Raw genomic sequence first — 21,881 nt, 5'->3', positions numbered from 1 at the left:
TTACACAAGCCGGTTTCAAAGTATAGGTACTTATTTCTTCATGCAATCAATAAATTCCTGTGCAAAATCATATTGTGTCAGAACGCGTTGGTAAGAAGTTAAAGATGGCGTTTTCTTTGGAACAACTCAAGGAGCATACAGTTGTGGTGGCTGATACTGGTGATTTTGAAGGTGAATATTATCAAAAATTATATATATATTTTAAATGTATGAAAAACTTTATTGCTTATGGGAGAGACACAACGGAGAGTAAGACAAATAATGAAGTGCTAGTGTAAATTTCAACTGTCGCCGTATTCATAATGCTGTCAATAACTGAATAAGCCCATAAAAATAATTAAAATGTAAACATTTTCAGTGGAGATTATTAATATTAAGATGAATAATATACTGTGATAAAAGGTTACTGATATCAGCTAATTTGATTTGTTACTAATTTAATTACAAGTCGATATATATATTTGCGAGTTATTAATTTGTGAAGTTTTTCCTTTTTAACTGGATGAATAAAGAATAAGTGTATTTTACTATTTTATTTGCGTTGCATGCTTGTTTCTTTTAGTGTATATTTGTATGTATAATTTGGTGTAAGGTTAATTTCTGCAATTTCAATTAAAATACGAAATGTGCAGATTTCAAGTGTTTTGTAATTTTATTTTGTATATTGGAGGTATTATTTAAACTTTTACTGTGTTCTTTTTTTTAACATTAATTGCAGCTTATTCACTGAAATGTTCATTGCTAAACATGTTTAGTACTGATCTATGTAAGTATACTGCTTTGTTCAGAATTTATATACAAGTAATGCAATTTCTTTCCCCTCTGCAAATAATGTTTTGCAACAACGTTGCATGCTGTAAGTTTGACTTTATGATAGTTATTAATTTTATTAAGTTTAAGATTTCTGATAATTATTCATAGTGTTTTTTTTTAATTTTCTAAGACATCTAGATCCAAGGTTAAGAAGTTTTTCATATTCTTTGCTCCATCAAGAAACTTTGCTATTTAATCTACTGTCCCAGATCCTTCTTTACTCATACATACAAGAGCTCTTTATTTTTTGAATTCCAATACTAGAGAAAAGTGACAAGAAATTAAATCACCACACTTCCTAATATTAAACTTGTATAAAGTGCCAACCTCCACTGCTACTGTTTCATAAGCAAATCACCCTGTTAAAAAGATAAAACTGTCTTAACTGAAGTCTAGCCTCCATTTTTCAAATCTTAAACTTGTGTCCTCTTTGTTTATTACCTTTTAAACATGTCTTTTTTTATTTATTTAGGGATAGCTGAAAGAGAAATTAAAATATGTATATTACTATTATTACTCCTTGAGCAATCTTGTAAGATAATTCTTCCTTTACCATAATCAATCTAGAAGTGCTACTCTGAATCCTTTTCAATAAATATACTTTCTTGGGTGAAGGAGACCAGAACTGTACACTGTACTCATGTATAATAGAGAGGTTTTTTGTTTTTGTTTTGTAATCTGTGTCTATGGAATTCCTCCTGAAATTCTACTAGCTTTAGTACTGGAAATGAACTGCTACTCTATTGATTGATGTTGCTTATCTATCCAAGATCCTTTTTATCCATTACGCTAGTCAGTGGGTTCTCAGCTATGTGAAATGTGTGGTTCTAATATGTACCCATGCATTACCTTGTATATATTGTAATTAAGCCATTTGAATTCCTAGTAAGTTAGTCACCACAAGTAACAAGTCCAAGTTAAACTGGACTGTGTTAATAACTAGTTTTGCTGTCTCATCCAACAACTTTACATTCAGATTTAACTAATCTTTCCCTAACTACCATTGATATACTTTTTTTTTTGGTTAAGTGTTGTAAAGTTTGTCTTTTAATATTACTAAACAAAACTGCTATTTGATTAAAAACTTGATTTTGAATGATGATATTATACATATTTAAATTTTTCTCTTTGTTTATATTACAGAAAAAAACAGTGTAAATAATCTGACAAAAGATATAGTATACCTTATAAACTAAAGCTTTTACAACCTGTTGCATGTTAATATGATTGAGATTCTATTCCAAATTTTTCAATCTGTATAACTCTGTATAATATTATGATAGTTTGGAAACACACACACACACTGTATACTCTGTTTTGTTCTGTTCTTTGGAGTGTTTTGTTGCTAAGGTTAATATGGTTTCTTATATTTTTCTACATCATGCATGTAAATCAAATGTATAACATACAGTAAGTAATCACTTTTTATACCACACTAAGGATTAACTTGGCAAAGATTGCAATCTTGAGATTTATCAGTATGAGTATTAAAAATACAGATAAAAACTTTTGATATAAATAATGGCTTGATTTTAGTAATATTTCAGGAAGCTTTCTGTTTGGTTTTTGTGTGCACTAAATAAAGTTTTTTTTAAATAATGACTATATATATATCTAACCTTAGCAATAGGTCAAAATTGTTACTAGGTTTTTGTTATTTTTAGTTTCAAACTGAAAGCTTAGATTTGCTTTCGAAGTATATTTTGAGTTTTGGAAATATAGATCGAGAGAACATTCTCTGCTATGCATGATTGAAGTTTATAAAAGGAGTTTCATGTATAAATTTTTTAATAGAAATAGTTAACAAATTTAGTAAAGAAAAAACTATTAAAAAAAAAAGAGAGTAAATTTTAGGATTGGCATTTGCATCGTCCATATGTAGTAACACAGGCACACAATGTAGTAGAATGTTAACAGGCAAAAGAGGATATGAAAACTCAGTTTGAATTAATTGTTATATATATTGGTTTATGTTAATTCTTGTCTGTGTTATTATGTATAGTTGATGCAAATACCATCCCTGTATATTGTTTGCATTTATTTTTAGCCATCCCTACATTTACTTTATTTTCAAATTTTTTAACTTGTTTTTTAATGCAGTAAGAAAGTTGTATTTACAACAAACTTGTAAGTACTGTAATATTTATTGTTTATCTATTAATGGATGATACTTTCTGTTTCACCCTGTATTAAAGCTTCTTAAAGGAACACCAAATTTTTGAAAGAAAACTAACTCCAAGGGGAATTATTGCTTGTTTGTTTGTTTTTAATTATTACTAGTTATTAATAATACTTATAAAACTGTATACCTAGAAACTGTCACCACATTGAAATTGTTTGATATCACTGTTTTTATTTTTGAGTTATGTAATTAAATAACTGAGAACAAGAAATTCAAACTTGTTATAATATTTACAGGCATTCCCTGAACTTGCAACACTGTCATTACATAAATACTATTATAAAATGTTGAATATTATTGTAAAGTTTTGATGGCTTATTTAAAGAAGTATTTAAACACCATTTTGATGAACAAGTTATCCTTACATTAGTATTTCCACCTATGTGATTACATTTGTTTTGATGGATTTGCTGCAAATGTAATAAAACATATTTCAACGTAAAGTAATTCTTAGACTTGTAACATAGTTCTCTAGCTAGTATCTATACAGTACATTAATGTAACATCAAATCTCTTTTCTCTAGCGATGAAGCAGTACAAACCAACTGATGCCACCACTAATCCTTCTCTGATTCTACAAGCTTCTACTCTCCCTCAGTACCAGATTCTCATTGAAAAGGCTCTGGACTATGGGAAGAGTCATGGAAAGTGAGTGCTGATAAATTTTATTTAGGCTATCAGTAATTATGGCAGAAAAAGAAACTCCTGTGTGTGTTAGCAAGATTTCTTAACTTGTTGAATGACTTTGGATTTAAGTTTGTTTGCATTTGGACTGTGACTAAACTTGCCTAAACTTAGAAGTGATTTAGTTTTGAAAGATCATGGAAAAAATTTCCTATCTGTCAATATGGTGACATTTTTTAATTTTTTTTTAACCATACTCTTTGTTGTATGATTCAGTCAAAAATTATTATTATTGGATTTTGATAAATTGGTGTACATGTGTACAGTATTTCTTATTTTTGTATCTATTGAGTCAAATAGAATTAGTGCTAGGTGGCAGAGTTATGTGGTCTACTGAATGCTTCTCTTATCAAATATTTATGCATTTTTATATTATGGAAGTCCTAACATTAGGGCTAAAGAAAATATTTTAAAAATTGTAATTGTGGAAGTTTGTTCTTAGTGTAAGCAGTAAATAATAATACACATTTCAGTTTGCTGGATATGTTTGTCTTTCAGCAAACTGGAAGGGAAAAAATCATAGGTGTTTAAATAAGATTTCACAATAAAAAATCTGTAAATTGTGTGTTGTCCTTGATACCAAATGTCATATTTTTGTTATAAGAACATTAAAATAAAATTTGTTTCTAATCTTAGAACACTTGGCTTGTTTCCATGAAACAAGCTAAAGAAACATGGTGGACATTTTACTTTGTAGGATACCATTTTTAGTTTTTCTCTTAAAAAATACTTGCAAGAGTTTCTCATTTCAGCACAAACTTGATTCTAAGTTGTTTGTTTTTAACTTGACTTCAGTACATTTAATGCTGGATATTTTTAGTTTAAAAAATCTTTTACTTTTTAATCTAAACCATTTTAAAAGGGGAATAATGTGCTGGTAGCTCTGGCTCAGTAACTCTGATTTATGAGCATCAATCATGTTGGGTTGTTTCTTGTAAAAAAAGAAAAGAAAGGGGGATCAGTTAAAAATGCAATTAAATTGGTCTTTCTAACTTGCTATTGGTTATAATTATTCTAACTGTTCAACTGTCTGAAATATTGACATTATGACTTTTCATTTTTAATGAATTCAAGGTTGTTGAGCCTAATCTGTTGTCTTTATTTTATTTGTTAGTCTCATTACAAAAACAAAAAAAAAGTTTTGTTGAATGTGATTAAATTAATGATCCCAGTAACTAATAACGAATTCAATTTATTGTCTAGCCATACTGCTTGTGATAGTGACAAGTTACATTAATTGCTAACTGCTCTACATACTTCATTGTAATGCAAATTGAGGTTTGATACCGGTATATCTTTTTTCTTTGTCTTTCACTTTTTAAAATGTTTTTGTACACTATTGATATATGTTATGTATTTGAACTGGTATGTTTGTTATTACTTTTGATATATGCATGAAATATATTTCTAAAAATGTTCTAGCAAATATTTGTTTTACTGACTTTTAAGCATGAAAATAGCTTATGTGTATTCAGCTGGTTCAACTTTGTGGTACTATTAACACTAGTTGAGAAATAACCTGATGTCTAAGGAGGAACACATAAATGTACATGTAGACAGGATTCTAAAGGTGATTTCCTTGACCTTTTGTAAATTACTCGTAATTGTATCTAAAAAGATGCAATGTGTAGTCAGTGCATTTCAACTGCTTTATATTAATGTAGTTGAAAGGTTTTTTTATGAAATGTTATTTATAAAGACAATATATAGGTTAAAGTATGTCTTAGTTAAAAAATAACTTTCCTTTTCATTCGGTAACTAGGTGTGTTAAAAATGACTTGCAAAATGTGGAAAATCCAGTGATAAAGCTGTTCTTGTGAAGCAACAGGACATGTACATGTATCAGAATGTATTATTCTTAACTCCCATGTTGTTGTAGTGAATCATAAGTATTGTGAATCATTCATTGACTAGTTGATCTGATTGCTAATACTGCTTATTATGCAAATAACATAAATTAATTCTAGCTGGTACTTTATTGTTTACAAAACTTGGATTATAGTAATAATAATAAAAAATCTGTGTGGTGTTTATCACCTGTATAAGCATATTGTCATGTTTTCTTTTGTAACATTTTGATTTCAGGATTGATTAAAATCACTGGCCATAAGTAACTTTTTATTTGAACACATTTCAGGTGTGTGAAAAAAAAGGTGTTAATTTCATGCTCTATTAAGAGAGATTTTTGTGTCCAGTATTTTTTTATTAGGTTTAATTTAAGTGTAGTGAAACTAAAGCTTCTGTTGAATTATCTCTTGCACCTCTTTAATTAGGCTGGCACATGTATGGAAGTTGCTTGTGTTTTTTGTCTTGATTTTGATAGGCACCACAAGTTTCCTGTGAAATACATCTTGCATGGATAAATGTCAAACTTTTCAAAATATAATATTTTGCAAAGAAAAGTTGTTTCAATTACTGAGTAGGAATAAATGTTAATCTATTTCATTGTAAATACAAAGTTTTTAATTTAGGTTGGATTTAATTTTTAAAACATTTCCATTGTTTATTTCTCCTAAATTTTAATTTTTAAACTGAATAGTTTGTTTTATTATGAAATTTGTTAAATTAAAGTTTCATCTAAAAACATTTTCTTGTCCATCTTGAAGTGAAACTACCATGAATTATATTCTCAATAAAATTAATTAATTTTTACAGAATTAATTATTTTAACTATCCCAGATGTATATTGGTAAGGAAGCTGTAGTTATTTTGCAATTCTACATTTGGAAAATTCTTGGCTTTAACTTTTAACCCCCATGCTAAATAAAACAAAACTGACCAACTTGTGTTTAGAGGCTGAATCAAAGTAACTTGTAAAATTTTAACTTAGAAATGCACATATGTTTTGTAGTTCAGATTAATATCCTTATTGTTAGGTTTTAATACTCTAATATACCTTTCTCATAACTTTACCTATGTCAATTGGTTAGTTTCTTACCCAAAAAAACAAGTTTTTGAAAGGACAAGTCAAAGTACATGTATAAATATAGCATGTGCTATTGAGGCTAACCCCATTTAAAAATTAAAATCTATTTCTTTTATTTTTTCTTCTTTAAAGTGATGTATATAAAATAGATTTTAAAACTAGTTTACAATAATCTCAAACTAATCTTTTAAATGTGGCTTGTATCCTTGAACTGGTTTCAAGAAAACTAGTTAGTGGGTACGATAGGAAGGGATACCGTGTTATTTTGGGAAAGTGTTGTTTATCCTTCATGCAAACATCACTTTACACTGATTTTATCAGATCAAATAACTCTCTATCCTTCATTCAAATACTTTTAGCAACACCTAGATTTCTTTTCTGTTTTTATTTTTTCAATTATAACCAACTCATTCTTGCCACATTACTTCTCTAATATGGGGCCCAATGCACATTTGTTTATAGTGAAGTTGAGCTACCCATTTGGGTTTACAAGGTTCTTTCGTCTGTCTGTGTTGACTTTATAACACACTTACCATGTGGATTAAAATATTGGGTTTTCTAACAATGGAGTGAATGATTTTATTTTTGTTTTTCATAAGGAACTATTGATATAAAAATATTTTTTGTTAAAGGTCTTCTAAAGTAAATACTTCACACAAAATACATTTGTTTTGTTGGGTTAAAATATTTTTAAGTAACTAAAGTTTTTATTGAACAATATATTGCTCACACATTTTTTGTAAGTCTGAGATTATTTTATATCCTTTGTGTTAATGCAACAGTAGCCAAACTTCAGGAGATAGTAAATATTTGTAGATTAATTCTGAATCATGTACATGCAAATACAGCTTTCTTTGTATGACTGGTGACATATCTTGATTTTCAGTCGTTTCATGATGTACTTTTCTTTGCAGTTTTATTCCAACCTTTGTATACTGTTTTTCAGTATTTCAATATATTTTAATTACTTCACAGTGGTGATATTATGCACAGTTTCTTTTTTACTATTGTGTATGTATTTGTACATCACATTTTATGTAGTTTATTTCTGATAAATCAAATTTTTTCATTTGCATTAACTTCTTGTAAGCTGTAAGACATTCTTCAGTATGTTTTATATCCAATTTACTTGTTGGTACAATTTCTAGTTATGGTACCTAGCATTAATTACAATATTTTAAACCTTTGTCTCAAAGAGATTCAAGATGACTTGTATGTTCAATAAGTTTAAATTTTGTGGTATAAGGGGTTCTTCTTTTACAGATCATTTGATGAACAACTGTCAATAGCTATGGATAAACTGTTTGTTTTATTTGGTTGTGAAATCTTGAAGATAATTCCTGGAAGGGTTTCTACTGAAGTAGATGCAAGGTAAGTCAGAATTTATGAATGTATGAGGAGGGTAAGACTGGTATTACCTATGCTAAACACTTTCATAATGAAAGTTCACAATGCTCGGGGTAGATAAAGTAGGTTTATTTTTAAAATAACCCAAAGCCATTCTTTTTATTTTCACTTTGTAAGTAAAACATGACTAACAAATTTTGAAAATTTTTTTAAAATGTTGTAGAGCATGAATCACTTTCTCAGTTTTTAACTGATGTAGCCAAACCACTACCTACTCTTCTACAGACACTCGCTATTGGTCATTGTTTTTTGTATTTAATTTGCTTCAGAGTTACCTTTCTCTGGGATGGATTGTTCATGAGTCCAAGTTTTCTTGTGCTTACATAATCTCATTCATTTGATATTAATACTCTAAGAATCCCTTTGCCCATCTCATTTGGCTTTGTAATTACTTAAGTTTTGGATAATCTTCCTTCTGTCACATGCATTTCCTGTTTTGAGTATCATGTCTTCTATTTGTGGCAATTCCAGTGATTCATGTTACTTGGCCACCTACAATCTGGTAATTGGTATAATGCCACCTCTGACCTTCTTTGATATATTTAAAAAGATAAAAAGGAAATTAGCATCTTAAGTCATCATATCTGAATCTTCAAACAAATGGCTTGGTGACTGTGGAACCTTTTTTAATTTTTTTTTTTTCAATTTATAATTAATAATAAATAACTATATTTAGCTATTTACTATGCCATTGTGCATGACCCCCAGTAGTTGCTGATCTGAAAACTGGTTTTTTCTGCATATACTGTATTAGGCCCAATGACATAATGTAACAAGCCACTTTGGTGAAAGAAATATTATAATAAAATTTAAGTAAGGAATTAAAACTAATGTAAATATTCAGCTATTTTGAAAGACTTGTAGTCATTTTACTAATTTACCTTCATGTGTTCATAACTGACCTTGTTATTACCTTTGCCTGAGGGCAAAATACAGTGCTTGTTCACAGTAGTCTCGGGTTACAAAATCTACGAATTCTTCTAAATGGAAAATAAACACTGAGAAAAACTTATTACCTTTTATTATCTTTCTGTAGCTTCCCAATAATAGAAAACCATTACTAATTTAAAACTTTATTATCATCAAATGTACATTTAAATTTTCCTTGTCTAGTAAATTTATGGCAAATAGACTGCAAGAAAAAATGATTTCAGATTTAAGAAGATATTTAAGAATTTGTTAGCTTCAAAAACAAATTTGTAAAGCTAAACATGTGCAGTTGAAATTTGGAGTTCTTGACCTGGCCACTCTGGTTCTCTCTTCATACAATTTGAGCTAAAACAAAATGCTTTGGATGAATAAAAAGTTACGAGACTTATTGTTTATTATTCATCCATAACAGACTAGTTTGGTGAGAAACTAACTTTCATTTTCTTGATGATAATTTCAGCAGGGAAGGAGTTGAAAGATTAGGCTAGCAGTTTCAATGTTAATTCTTTTTTTATCTCAAATGTTAATAAATCTTATGTTAGAAGTTTTAAAATCTCAAAATGTTCTTCATAAATTCTCTGAGGTAATTTAAAGAATAGATTAGTTTTTCAAAACTTGATGTTATTTTGCCTCTTAATAACCAAAAACTCTGAGTACAAAAGAGATTTAAGATGCTGTGAATGGGATCTTGTCCCATCATGGAAGTTATCTCTTGACCCTTTTATTGAACCTTTTATTGTTACTGTTATTTACCTTTGGCTAAAGCTTATTTTCAAGTTTTTGTGCCAAGCTAATAGTGCATTTATTCTAGGTGTGATTCACTCATGGCAGCATTGCATCTGCTAAAGTTTTACTGGGTTCTAGCTTTGTCAGCAAAGGGTGTTTTGAATCTATCTTGGGAGATTTTTCTATGCATGCACTCTTCTTTTTTTCTTCTTTTTTTGTTATTGGTCAAAGTAAGTTGGTTACATGGTACAGTTGTAATTGCCTCATGCTAGTCTACTCCTGTAGTTTTTGCTCCTCTCATCTATCTTAAGGTGTTTATTCTGTTAATTCTCATATATTTAACAAGGATGTTTGTCTTTTGTACTTTCATAAGAAGCTGTTAGGTAGCCTTTTGTTAGTGAAGCTGGTTTGTTTTTGTTTTTTTAATAGGGTAACTTAAACATTGTTGTGTTATAGTACTTTCTCTCTTCCTTTGCAGTATACCAGTCTTGTCCATTTATCTTTTAGGCTTCATACTTGAGAAATTTTTCCTCCAATTTGTTGACAGCTTTTTTTTTTCTTTTCAAGTTTATTTGTGTATGCATCTTTTTCATGTTCAGGGCTTTTCGGTTCTTTAATCTCCAATAGAAGCAGCTCTCTTGGCCACTTTTGTTCGCCACAGTAGTTGTACATTTGCCACCAGTATTTTTTTTTCTTAGGTTCTAAACTTTTACATTTCACATGAATACTTTTGATTTTGGTTTTTTACAGGGATTTAACTCTGGTCTTTAGTTGCCTTGTTTCTTCTTTCAAGTTTTAACTTATTCACTTTTTTTTTTTTTTTTTTCTGAAAATGTTGAATGAATGATTTCTCAGAATTCATGTAGCTCTTATTTCTATTCTGCAAGAACAAAAATTAAGGAATCTACTTTATTTGTCTCAACTGTTCTTGTTACACATATCTTGTTCTGTCTATATTAATAATTTGGTTTGTGAGCTTATCATTTGTGTTTTATTCTATTCTCATTTACTTAAGCATACATTTGAAATTATGTCTCGTCACATTTAGCCATGTATTTAGCTTTCTGGTCTCTGTAAAGATTTTAGTAAACATTTTACAGATGAGCCTAGGATCAAATCTGAACTTTTATTTTACCCCCATCACTGTGTCTGCATTTTGAAGATTCCATACATTGCCTATGGTTATTCTCCAGGCTCAGTGGAATCAGTCCCATATGACTGCCAAACATCCCATTGTTAACCAATTCCAGGATGACAAGAACTATGAATAATTTTGGGTCATATTGCATACTGATGTTTTTGTCTTTGACCAATAATAAAATAAATTCTACTCTCTATGTTGGGACTCTACAAGAAGGTATTGCCATCTGGAAGTGGACAGTATAATGTGTTAACAGGTACTTATTGCTTTTGTGTGCTTCTTCTTGCATGACATTAGATACTTGAAATAAAGTAAGTTATTTTTAGATGTATTGTTCTTTCAGGAAGGGATTATCTATTTCTTTTTATTCTTATTTTTTGTGTTAAGATACTCATGTTTCACGGTCGTCACATCGTGGAGCCAATCTTTGCAGACTGCTAGTTTTTCCTCTCAGTTAGATCCAGTTTTTTTTTTTTTTTGCTTATAAGTCTGCTCTTCTCTTCTTGTTCTCCCTTGAACTTATTTCTGCAAGTTATTTTCTGTTTCTGAATTTTACTCAACTTGGCTACATATTCCTTCTAGTCTAGAGTATTCTGTAGTTATATTTCTTTCATGTTTATTGGTTCTTGGTTATTTCATAGTTCAGGTATTCTTGGTTTTTGTTTGTATTTCAGAGGTAGGTATTGTATCCGAGTTTTATACTTTTCTCTCCCAACTCTCCGTAACTAAATTTTCATTATCATTACAATTTTAATAAAATTGTAACAGAAAAGCAAAGTTTTGTGTAAGATTCTTTGATGCTTCTGCAGTAAATTGTGTTTGAGATTGGAGAATTGTGGGTAAGAGATAAATGCTGTACAATGAATAAAGGATGTTAAACTTTAATTGCACGTTTTGTTGACAGCACGAGTTTTTAAATTCGACAATGGAAGGTTTCAAGTATCTGATGTTCCTTTTTGAAATTTATTTTCCAAAATGTTAAATTCATTACAGCTTTTGCTAAAACTACTTGCTTGTTTCATTTTACACAAATTATCTTGGTTCTGAAAAGAATGCAACATTCTCTTAAAGTTTGATTGTTAATGTTGGACTTTTTCAGAAAAGTTTGTATTGTTGTTGTTATTAACTTTTGTTATATTTACTTAAATTTTATTTTATAGTAAAATTTATCAAGATTTTGTGGGATATGTATTGAACTGACAAATATATGAAGTAAAAACACTTCTTTAAAAACATTTCCAGGCTATCTTTTGACAAAGAAGGATCTATACTTAAGGCTAAAAAAATTATTCAGCTCTATGAAGAAGAAGGAATTGGGAAGGAGAGGATTCTTATAAAGTTGGCTTCAACCTGGGAAGGAATACAGGCTGCCAAGTATGTCATGTTAGATATTAAGACTTGGACAACTAATCTTGTGTTCATGTTATAACTTTATCTGGTGACATGCCATCTCCATTTTTCTTTTATTTTTAATAAAGACTTTTGTATTTTTAAACCTATTGGTTCATGCATAATTTATTTTATAACAGCTAAGCCTTGTGTAACCAAGATCCTTATTAGACAACTAGGATTTCTCTATAAAAACAATTTATTTACCAATATTGCAAAATTAAACTTCTCTGTTTTTAAGTGTTACTACAAATTAATTTATATTTAAAGTATGTAAAGGAAGAATGTTTACTGATGGGAGTTGGCTCATTTAATTTGTAAATACTACTAGCAAGTAGAACAACTTTGTACTTTATGAATAGTGAAACAATACGTATATAATACACCATTTACTGATCCTTCCACACTTGCTACTAGGTAAAACTTTTGTCAAAATGCCACTGCTTTTGATAAGACTCCAAGGAGGTAATACTTGGTTCCAAGTTGGTTCATATTGGGCTCCATGTTCAACTCGCTCTTTTTTTTTTTTTTTTTTCAGCTCTGCAGGTTTTGAATTTTCAATCTTGTAAATCTCTGTTAGGAATGGCAGCAGGTACTTTTGAGCTGCATCCAAGATGTTCATACCATACATGGGGCCAAAGATCTATCAAACTTTGCTTATATCAGCTTTAATACCTGCATGATGAAAGTTGTACAAGATTGTCCATTGCTTCTGGAAGAAGTTCAGTGCTGATCTCTTCACTGCAGCCACTGGTTGCATGTGAACCTATGATCCACTGAAATACTGTTTCTGTGAAATACTTCCTATTTTGCTTGTGCAGCCCCTGTAGGTGTGCTTTAAAATCTCCAACAATCTGGCCAGTCAATTTCTTTCTGATCATTAAGCAGTAAACTGGGATGGTCTGAGTAAGAGTCAAGTTCTTGGAGGTCAAATTGGCTCTGCCACAGCTCTCTGTTCATACTTAAAACATTTTGTTATGGACATAAAACCTTTCCAGAGAAGTTACTGCATTTGCTGACTTGCATTCATAATTTTATTGAACTACTATTTTATGAATTTATCTTCTTAAATTTGGTATCAAATTGTATACTGTAACTCAAATTTTCATATTTATATTATGTAATTTCTTAACTTAAAAGTAAGTATTAAACAAACACACTTAAAAATAAATGTTTATGTCATGTGGTATGTCAAATGAGCACTTGTTCAAATTAGATGTTTGTGATGTCAAAATGCAAAGTTTTTAAAGTTTTCTGCGAATTAGGAAATAAAATGTACTGATATTTATAAACTGAGATATAAAATAAACATTTTCTTTTCTATTTCCTGAGCTACCACAACATTGAGTAAATAAAACATGGTGGCCTAAGATAAACCTCTTACCATTTTTGGAAATGGTCACTTTATATATATATATATATATATATATATATATTTACTTCTATATTTGACGTGAACAATCAGTTGTTGGAAGTTCAGAATGTTCCTTTAGTAATTTTCTCAGCTAATTTCAAATATAACAGTGTCCTCTCTTTCTTTTGAAGATAAATCTTTGAGTTGGTAAGTCAAGTCTTTAGCCTCGTTTGGGTTGAGAAAATATTTTACACAAAAGAGCGAACAACGTTTCGACCTTCTTTGGTCATCGTCAGGTTCACAAATAAAGAGGTAACTGACTGGAAGCTGACCACATGTTTGGAAGGGGTTGTGTAACTGAGTGTTGGAATGTAGAGGGCGGTGTTAGATGTTTGAATATATAATTTATTTATTTTATTATTTTAATATAGGTATAAAGGCATTCCCTTATATTGGTTTATTTTGGGTTTAAGTTGTTGTATAAGTAAGGCTTCTTTAATTTAGCGTTTGTTTATGTTTGTTTCTTTATTTAGTATTTGAGTGTTTTCTATGGTTATGTTGTGTTTATTTGACTTGCAGTGTTCGAAAACATGTGAAGGTGACTCTTTATGTTCTTTGAATCTGGTTTCCATTTTTCTACTTGTTTCTCCAATATAGAAGTTGTGGCAGTTATCACATTGTATTTTATAAATAATGTTGGTGTGGTGTTTGTCAGTATAGTTTTTACATAGTATAGGCCTCAGTTTTGTGCCTGGTTTTTGAATAAATTTGGCTTTAACTGGAATGTCATATTTTGTTACTAGTTTTTGCCAAATGTTTGTTATTTGTCTGCTGATGTCAGAAATATATGGTATGCAGCAGTATATGGTTTCATGATTTTTGATTTGTGAGATATATTTCCTTTTTTGGTTGATTTTGGTTTTTCTCCAGGTGTCTGTGTATAATGTTTTCTACGGTTTGTGGAGAAAACTTATTGATGTTGATGAAGTATTGTTTTATTTTGTCTAATTCATCGTTAATTTTATCTGGTAAGCATAGTTGTTTATTTGGTTTCTTAGTATGTTGAGTTTTTGTTGTGTTTCATGTGCTGAGTCCCAAGGAATGTATAGTCCAGTATGGGTGATTTTTCTGTGGATTTCTGTTTTGAATTGTGTGTCGGTTCTTGTAATTTTGAGGTTAAGAAATCATATTTGATTGCTTTCTTCCTATTCACATGTGAAGTTAATGTTGGGATGTATAAAGTTAATGTGATTGAAAAAATTAAGTGTGTGTTCTGTAGATTTGAATCCTGCAACCATGTCATCTACATATCTGTACCAGTATAATGGTGGATGTAATGCTGTGTTAATTGCTTGTGTTTCAACTTGTGTCAAAGAAATATTGGCTAGAACTGGTGATACTGGGTTGCCCATGCTTAGGCCATTTGTTTGTATATAGTTGTGGTTGTTGAACATGAAGTTTGTCTTTATCGTGGTGAATTCTATGAGCGTTGCTAATTGGTTGCTGGGAATGTCTATAGTTGGGTTAGGGTCTCGGATATAGAGTTCTAAGGCTATCTTGCAGGCTTCAGTGGTTGGAACTTCTGTAACGAGGGATATAACATCGAAACTGGTCATTAAGGCTTTATGATTAAATTGATTGAGATTAGACTTGAAATTAAAAGAGTCTTTGATGAATGAGCTGGCTGATGTTACATATTTGGAGAATGCTCATGCTATGTATTTACCAAGATTGTAATTAAACGATTCATATGTGGACATTATTTGTCTTAATGGACAATCTGGTTTATGAGGTTTGGGGATGCCATATATTTGTGGTGTGCGTGAGTCGGTTTTATGTAGGTAGGAATAAAGTGTTTGTGAAATTGTGTTGGCTTTTTTTCATTTTTAGTAGTAATTTGTTCAGTTGCGTCTCGTGTCTTTGTTGGATTTATGTGTATTGGTTTAAATTTGTTCGTGTCTGATAAGATGTTATTCATTTTTTGGATGTATTCATTCGTGTTCATTATGACTATAGCGTTACCTTTATCTGCTTTTAGAATTTTTATGTTTTTGTCTTGTTTTAAGTTTTTAATGGAATTAATGTCTCTTTTTGTAAGATTGTTTTTTAGTTTTCTGTTTTGTGAAATTATGTTGATGGTTTTGTGAGAAAATTCTTTGAAAAAATCGTTTAAGATGTTGTTTTTAGGTGTTTCTGGAAAATATAAATTTTTAATTTTACCTGGAAAGTTTAGCTGTTGAATGTCAATAAAATTATCTAAGTTGTCTTCTTTCTGTTGGTTGTTTTTTGTTTTTTTACATTATTCAAGTGTGTGTGTTTATTGTTGCATGTGTAACCTAAAAAAATCTCATTCTACGTATGTGAAAGTTCTTCTGGCTTAGCAAACCAAGACGAGTAGCAATGAGTACAAAGATCATAACTAGAAGAGATTGTGTGCTTTATTTACATCTATGTTTTAATAAATATAAGTTTTAAGAACTTGTTTATGAATAGTAACACTACATACATATTTTATAATCTGCTGTCATAACTTATATTTAATTCTTAATTTTACAGAATAGACTTAATAGAAAAAAAAAAGCATAATAATAATAAAAAATTGTGTTGTGTATGAAAGCCTTGCAATATTTACTGATAATCTGTCAAGTTTCATAAACATACACTTACTAAGTTAAAAGTAATAGAGTGAAAATTAAAACAAGCACAAAATGACCAGTTTCAGTGACAAAGCCCATGCTTGGAGTTAGGTTGTGACTGCTGTAAGTTATCTTGACTACTGGGCAACTGGTTTGTAGCCATACACATAGAAGGACCCCTGATGTTATGCATTTGAATCTAAGTTTCCCTATTTTTATGGGGCCCAATTTACTGAATTTTGCCCAGGACTCCAAAATGACTTAAAACCACTCATGGTGACAGCTTTCCCTGCAAGACAAGGTTTAGCCTGTTGAAAATTATAAGCCAAGTATGCTAGTTGGGAAGCCATGAGAACATGTGCATCTGGTTCAAGGCATCAGACTCTTGACTGTCACTGACATGCAGGTAGACCTTTACCTCCTCACCTACCTCTTTGAACTGACCAAAGCACTTTACTCAGTAACAGCTGGTAAACTTCAGTATGGGGGAAAAGTTTCATGAGATCTTTTCTCATCTTTTCACAAAGGGTTTTTTAAATGCTGTGTGTTGTAGGGCATCTTTTGATGACTTGGACAGAACTTATTTAAGGCTAGTAGGTAGTTTGAGATTAAGTTGTTCTAGATAAATGCTACATTGCCTTTCTACTGCTGTTGGTACAACTGTTTGGATGTATGCAAATAAACTCAATTCTTTCAATCTTTACTGAAGTGCTGTTCATACTAATATGATGCACTGTTTCAAGTCCACTGTGTTTTACCTCAAAAAGTTATTCTCTATTTTGAATGGCTTCTCTTGTTGTATTGGTGGGCAGAAATCAAAAGAAAACATTTTTCATGTACTTTCCCTGAATATTCATACTTAACATGCACCAAGAAGGTTAGCATCACTTTCCAGTTGGAATGAAGAGTACTGCATTTGACATAAGTGAAACTATGGCTGGTATGTCCCATTTTTGACCATAAATGTTTATTGATGCTGAATAATATAATTCAAAATGGGTACTTTGTCAATAGCTTCCGTTGTCTTTTCCCCAAGTGTGATGTTTGCCATATATTTTTTGCAGCCATCTTGATCATGTTCTCTGCTACAGTACAGTTGCTTCCAGTCCTTGTTAACAGCAGTGGTACCTTGTAGGAAACCTCTGTAACGTTAGAATTTTTCCCAACAGTTGCAATAAAATGCAAGATGTTCTTGCAGGTTGTAGGTTGGTTGTTTGCACTTATCCTTAAAATTTGAAAAGCATTACAATGTATTCCTTAAATTTACATTTCAAATGGAATTTAAGCTTAGGGGGTTTAAGTACCTAAAGTTTTTCATAGTACAAAACAGTGATGGTTAGGATCTTCTTTACCACCTATCCCCCAAAAAATCATAATTTAAATTGTTGGTGTTAAATTTTCTCTTCTTTTACATGTTAATATGCCTTCTGCTTCATTGTACATTGCACTTGCCACATTATTGATATCGGAATCAAAGTGTTGTAGTTGTAGTTCATAAATTACTTTCATTATTTTTGTATCTTGCTTGCATTCACTCTATTGCAAGTCTTGCTGAATTTGCACTTAATGGTACCAGAATTAAGCCAGCATTTCATATTAATCCTTTTAATGCCAGGTGTTTTTGGAAAATTTTCAAACTTGTTTCAAACTGAAGTATCATTGTGAGTAGCAGTCAAAAGGATTCAGTTTTTATTTAAAAAACAATGACAACAACAACAAACTTAAACCTTCAGAAGCACAGTGAAACCCAACACAAACTAAATGGCTTAATGATGCTAACTAGAAGCACTTGAGACACAAACATGTTTGTACAATTTATTGGAACTATAAACATGCCACATGAGAGAACAGTCTAGATATTGCACAATATGAATGGTTATATATGGAAGCTAAGTATTTTACTGCAGTTTTGCCACAAAGTGTAATAAACTTGTGTAATTTTTTTTCTTTAGTAAATATAAATTATTAATTTATTTGTTTTTTTTCCCCCTTCCTTCTAGGGTATTGGAAAAAGAAGACGGTATCCACTGTAATATGACACTGTTATTTAATTTTGTACAGGTAGGTAAACAGCTTCCTTATATTCTAAAATATATAAGGGGTAAAAAAAACAATAGTTTTGTATGTCATAATATAACCAATATAATCCAATAAGCACTAGGTGTTGGTTAACTTAATGAACAAAAGGTATCTTCATGTGAACTTGTATTTATCTAAGACAACTCTTGGTTAGTATTAAATAAATAACTACATGCCTGCTAAGGCTACTGCAATAATGACTAACTTACACAGGTAGTGAAACAAAGATCTTAAAAGTGACTATAAATTTCAATAAGATTTTGATCTTGCATAGGCTGTTTGTTGTGCTGATGCTGGTGTCACACTCATCTCTCCTTTTGTGGGACGTATTCTTGATTGGTATGTACAAAACACCAACAAAAAATCTTATGAACCTGAAGAGGACCCTGGGGTACAGAGTGTAAGAAAGATCTACAATTACTACAAGAAGTTTGACTATAGCACCGTGGTAATGGGGGCATCTTTCCGTAATGTTGGTGAGGTCAAAGCTTTAGCTGGTTGTGATTTTCTAACAATCAGGTATGTTTTTAATATCCTTGTAATTTATTTTGTTGTTAATTGAATTGTTATTATTTGGACTAGGTAGTAAGTAAGACATCACTATTACACATTTTATTATTCAGTAGTTGTAAACCTGTTGTCATCACTAGAATTATATTTGCTTTAGTGTGTCTCTCATTGTTCATATTTGATCATTTCCATTTTTATTCTCAGAGTTGGTTGTTGCTGTATTGCCTCACAGTACCAATCTAAGATTGCTAGTAGTAGAAAATTCTAGAGTAATACTCTGTAGGGTTCTGAAATAGAGGTCTTCATATACATTTAGATCTATTAACAATGTTCTACTTTACTGCATTTGTATCTTCTGAAAATAAGAATCAAATGATATCATTTTAACTGAGAAACTTTTGAAAAGTGCATTGATAATTCATTCGTATTAATTATGTTTACATGTTGTACTCTTAAAGAAAAAAAAAAAACCTCTAAAATCTCTCTTTACAATAAAGATTACCTGTGATGTACATGCTTTTAGCACTAATCACTCAATTAGCTTAGTTATTGTAACGTTTTAATAATAAAACTGGAAACTTTCCATAGTGTACATTGAGTATTCTTGTTGTAGGATTTATTCCAAAAGAATGAAGATAAAATCTTTGCATTGGAACATATCTCTACTTTGTTTAATATTTTAGCTCCTAATCAAATAAGTTACTTTTCATAAAGCACAGTAGCACCTTGTGAGGCCATTAGGGATTTAAAAAAGTTAGTCATGTTAAAACACTAAAACTAATTGAAAAGAAGGCAGTGTAATATAGCTGTATACTTGCATCATTTAACCTGAAATTAAACTTGTTTTATAACTTCCTCCCTTCTCACCTCTTTGCTGTAGGTTTTGAACAGTTTTTATAACAGTAACTTGTATGTCTGTGTCTGTTAGCTAGATATTTGGAAATGTGACTTATGAACAACCTAAGGCTTACTTGACACACATTTACCTGTGATCTGATCACATAACTAAGTATTTAAGGTTACTCAAACATAACTACTACCAATGCCCCCCCCAGAATGTCCGTGGTTAATTATATCTGATACAACAGAACAAATGTTTTTATTTATTTATTTTCTTCATGCAAATAACATCAATCATTCAAATGCTGTATAAAAATAAACTGCAATTTCAATACTATAACCTTACCACATATCCTAACTTCTAACATCAGTTTTCACCAAATTTAGTAGTCTGATGTATGAAATGCAATTTTTTTTTCTTTCTTTGTCTTTGGAAGCATATTGGTGTGTATGTATAAAGTGCTTTTAAAAAAACTGTAATTCTTGTTTCCTTCTGTTTTAGTCCCAAACTTCTTGGTGAACTTGCTGAATCAACTGAAGAAGTTCATGCACACCTCACTAAACAGTCTGGTAAATATAATGTATTCTCTATCTGAGATGTTGTTCTGAATTTGTTTTTTTCTATAATAGTTTCTCCTCTGACTTTAATGTATATATTTTATTTCGAGTTTTGCTTAAAACTAAATGAAATAACTGAAGGGAGGACCTAACTTGCAGCTGAGGAATACTTTACTTTGTTGGGATGTTTGGATGTAGTAATTGAAGTTGTACAATCAGTTTTGATGTGACCATTGTAGCAGAAATATACTAAACTTAACATGACCACTATCTTTGTAAGTTTCTCTTCCCAGAAATCATTGAACAATGTTATTTAAAAGCAACCTTGATTAATTATTACCACATGGAGAAAACATCAGACTATACTACAGTCACTACTTCATTACCCTCTCTTGTGTTAACAATCAAATATATAATTATTATTACATACATTTGCATTTTCTCTTATTTCATAATAAGCAGTGAATTCATGTGGGTTTGTTGTAGATGGCAGAAAGGCTGTTGCTTTTTGATATATAGGAACATTTCAGTACTTTGAAATAGGTTTAATAATTGGATGCAACTAATTATAAATAATCACATTCTTTTTCTTATAAGCTAAAAAGGAAGACCTCGAGAAAGTAAAAGTTGATGAGAAGACATTCCGTTGGGAACTCAACGAAGATCAAATGGCTAATGATAAGTTATCAGAAGGTATTCGCAAGTTTGCTGCAGATACCAGAAAACTAGAAAACATTTTAAGAGAAAGAATGAAATAAGTAGGCAAGAAAGATCATTGAAATAAAAGTAAATAGGCTTTTCAGCACAATATCTGCTTATTGAGGGAAGAAGTTACCTTTTTGATAAAATGATGCAGTGAAGTTTTTATGCGAGTCCTTCCTTTTCCAGACTTTATTGTTGGCTTCTTAAAGTTTTATTTGTTGAAAAGCTGTTTATTTTATAGAAAAAAAAGGGCATAAATTTGTTTTCCTGCATAATTTTGTTTATACTGTGAAGTACGAAATTTGGTCTCTCCAGTCATTCATACCTAAAATAGTGCAAAAATTATTGAAGATTAAATTATACTATTATTCAATGCTCTAAGTAGAGCAGGCTATACACAACCACTAGATAAATAATAAACTAGAAATATTTCATGATGTAAAAGGTGATGGACTTAATAAAACACATAATATGCATCTTTTGTCTGTTATTAAACTTTAACAATAAAATATTAGACTTTCCCTTTGAAAGAAACTGGTTCCATGTAATGTTACAATTATGGTGAACCACCACAGAACTTAACATTGCTATAATTTGTCTTTTATTGATTACCTTCATTTCCTTGTATAGTATTTTCATTAGCTGTACAAACTTCTTTAATATAAAATACTAGTATCCAACATAACTTGAACATTACTTACACAGTTTTCACTTTGAATAATAATCTGTGTTTGTAGTTTCAGATACATTAAGTTCCATAAACTAAAAAAGCTAATGTAAAAAATAAAAGGTTGTCTAGTATGATTTTTGAATGAAAGTTCTCATTTCATTATGGTGGTGAAAATAATAACATAACTTTACAAGGTTACCATGATTTCAAAATAAATATTGCACAAGCACTTGCATATAAATCAATTCGACTATTCCTTGGCCTGAAAGACATTGGTGAAGCAACTGACCTGGGAGCATTCCTGACCCAGTTTATAGGGGACCACTTGTAAAAT

General features: G+C 30.4%; 1 protein-coding gene across 1 annotated transcript; it reads left to right on the top strand.

Annotated features, from left to right (window-relative positions):
* Taldo (transaldolase) lies at positions 1-21,353 on the top strand. Its single transcript, XM_076477948.1, has 8 exons — positions 1-171; positions 3,520-3,643; positions 7,869-7,976; positions 12,052-12,183; positions 18,189-18,249; positions 18,542-18,786; positions 20,120-20,187; positions 20,773-21,353. The coding sequence occupies exons 1-8, from the start codon at positions 105-107 to the stop codon at positions 20,931-20,933; spliced, it is 966 nt and encodes a 321-aa protein (XP_076334063.1). The 5' UTR covers positions 1-104; the 3' UTR covers positions 20,934-21,353.
* Positions 21,354-21,881: the final 528 nt, after the last annotated feature.

The sequence above is a fragment of the Tachypleus tridentatus genome, chromosome 13 (genome assembly GCF_004210375.1).
Source record: "Tachypleus tridentatus isolate NWPU-2018 chromosome 13, ASM421037v1, whole genome shotgun sequence".
In the NCBI taxonomy this organism is placed as follows: domain Eukaryota; kingdom Metazoa; phylum Arthropoda; class Merostomata; order Xiphosura; family Limulidae; genus Tachypleus; species Tachypleus tridentatus.
The sequence above is the reverse complement of the archived record's forward strand: the minus strand, read 5'-3'. Positions and strand labels throughout refer to the sequence as shown.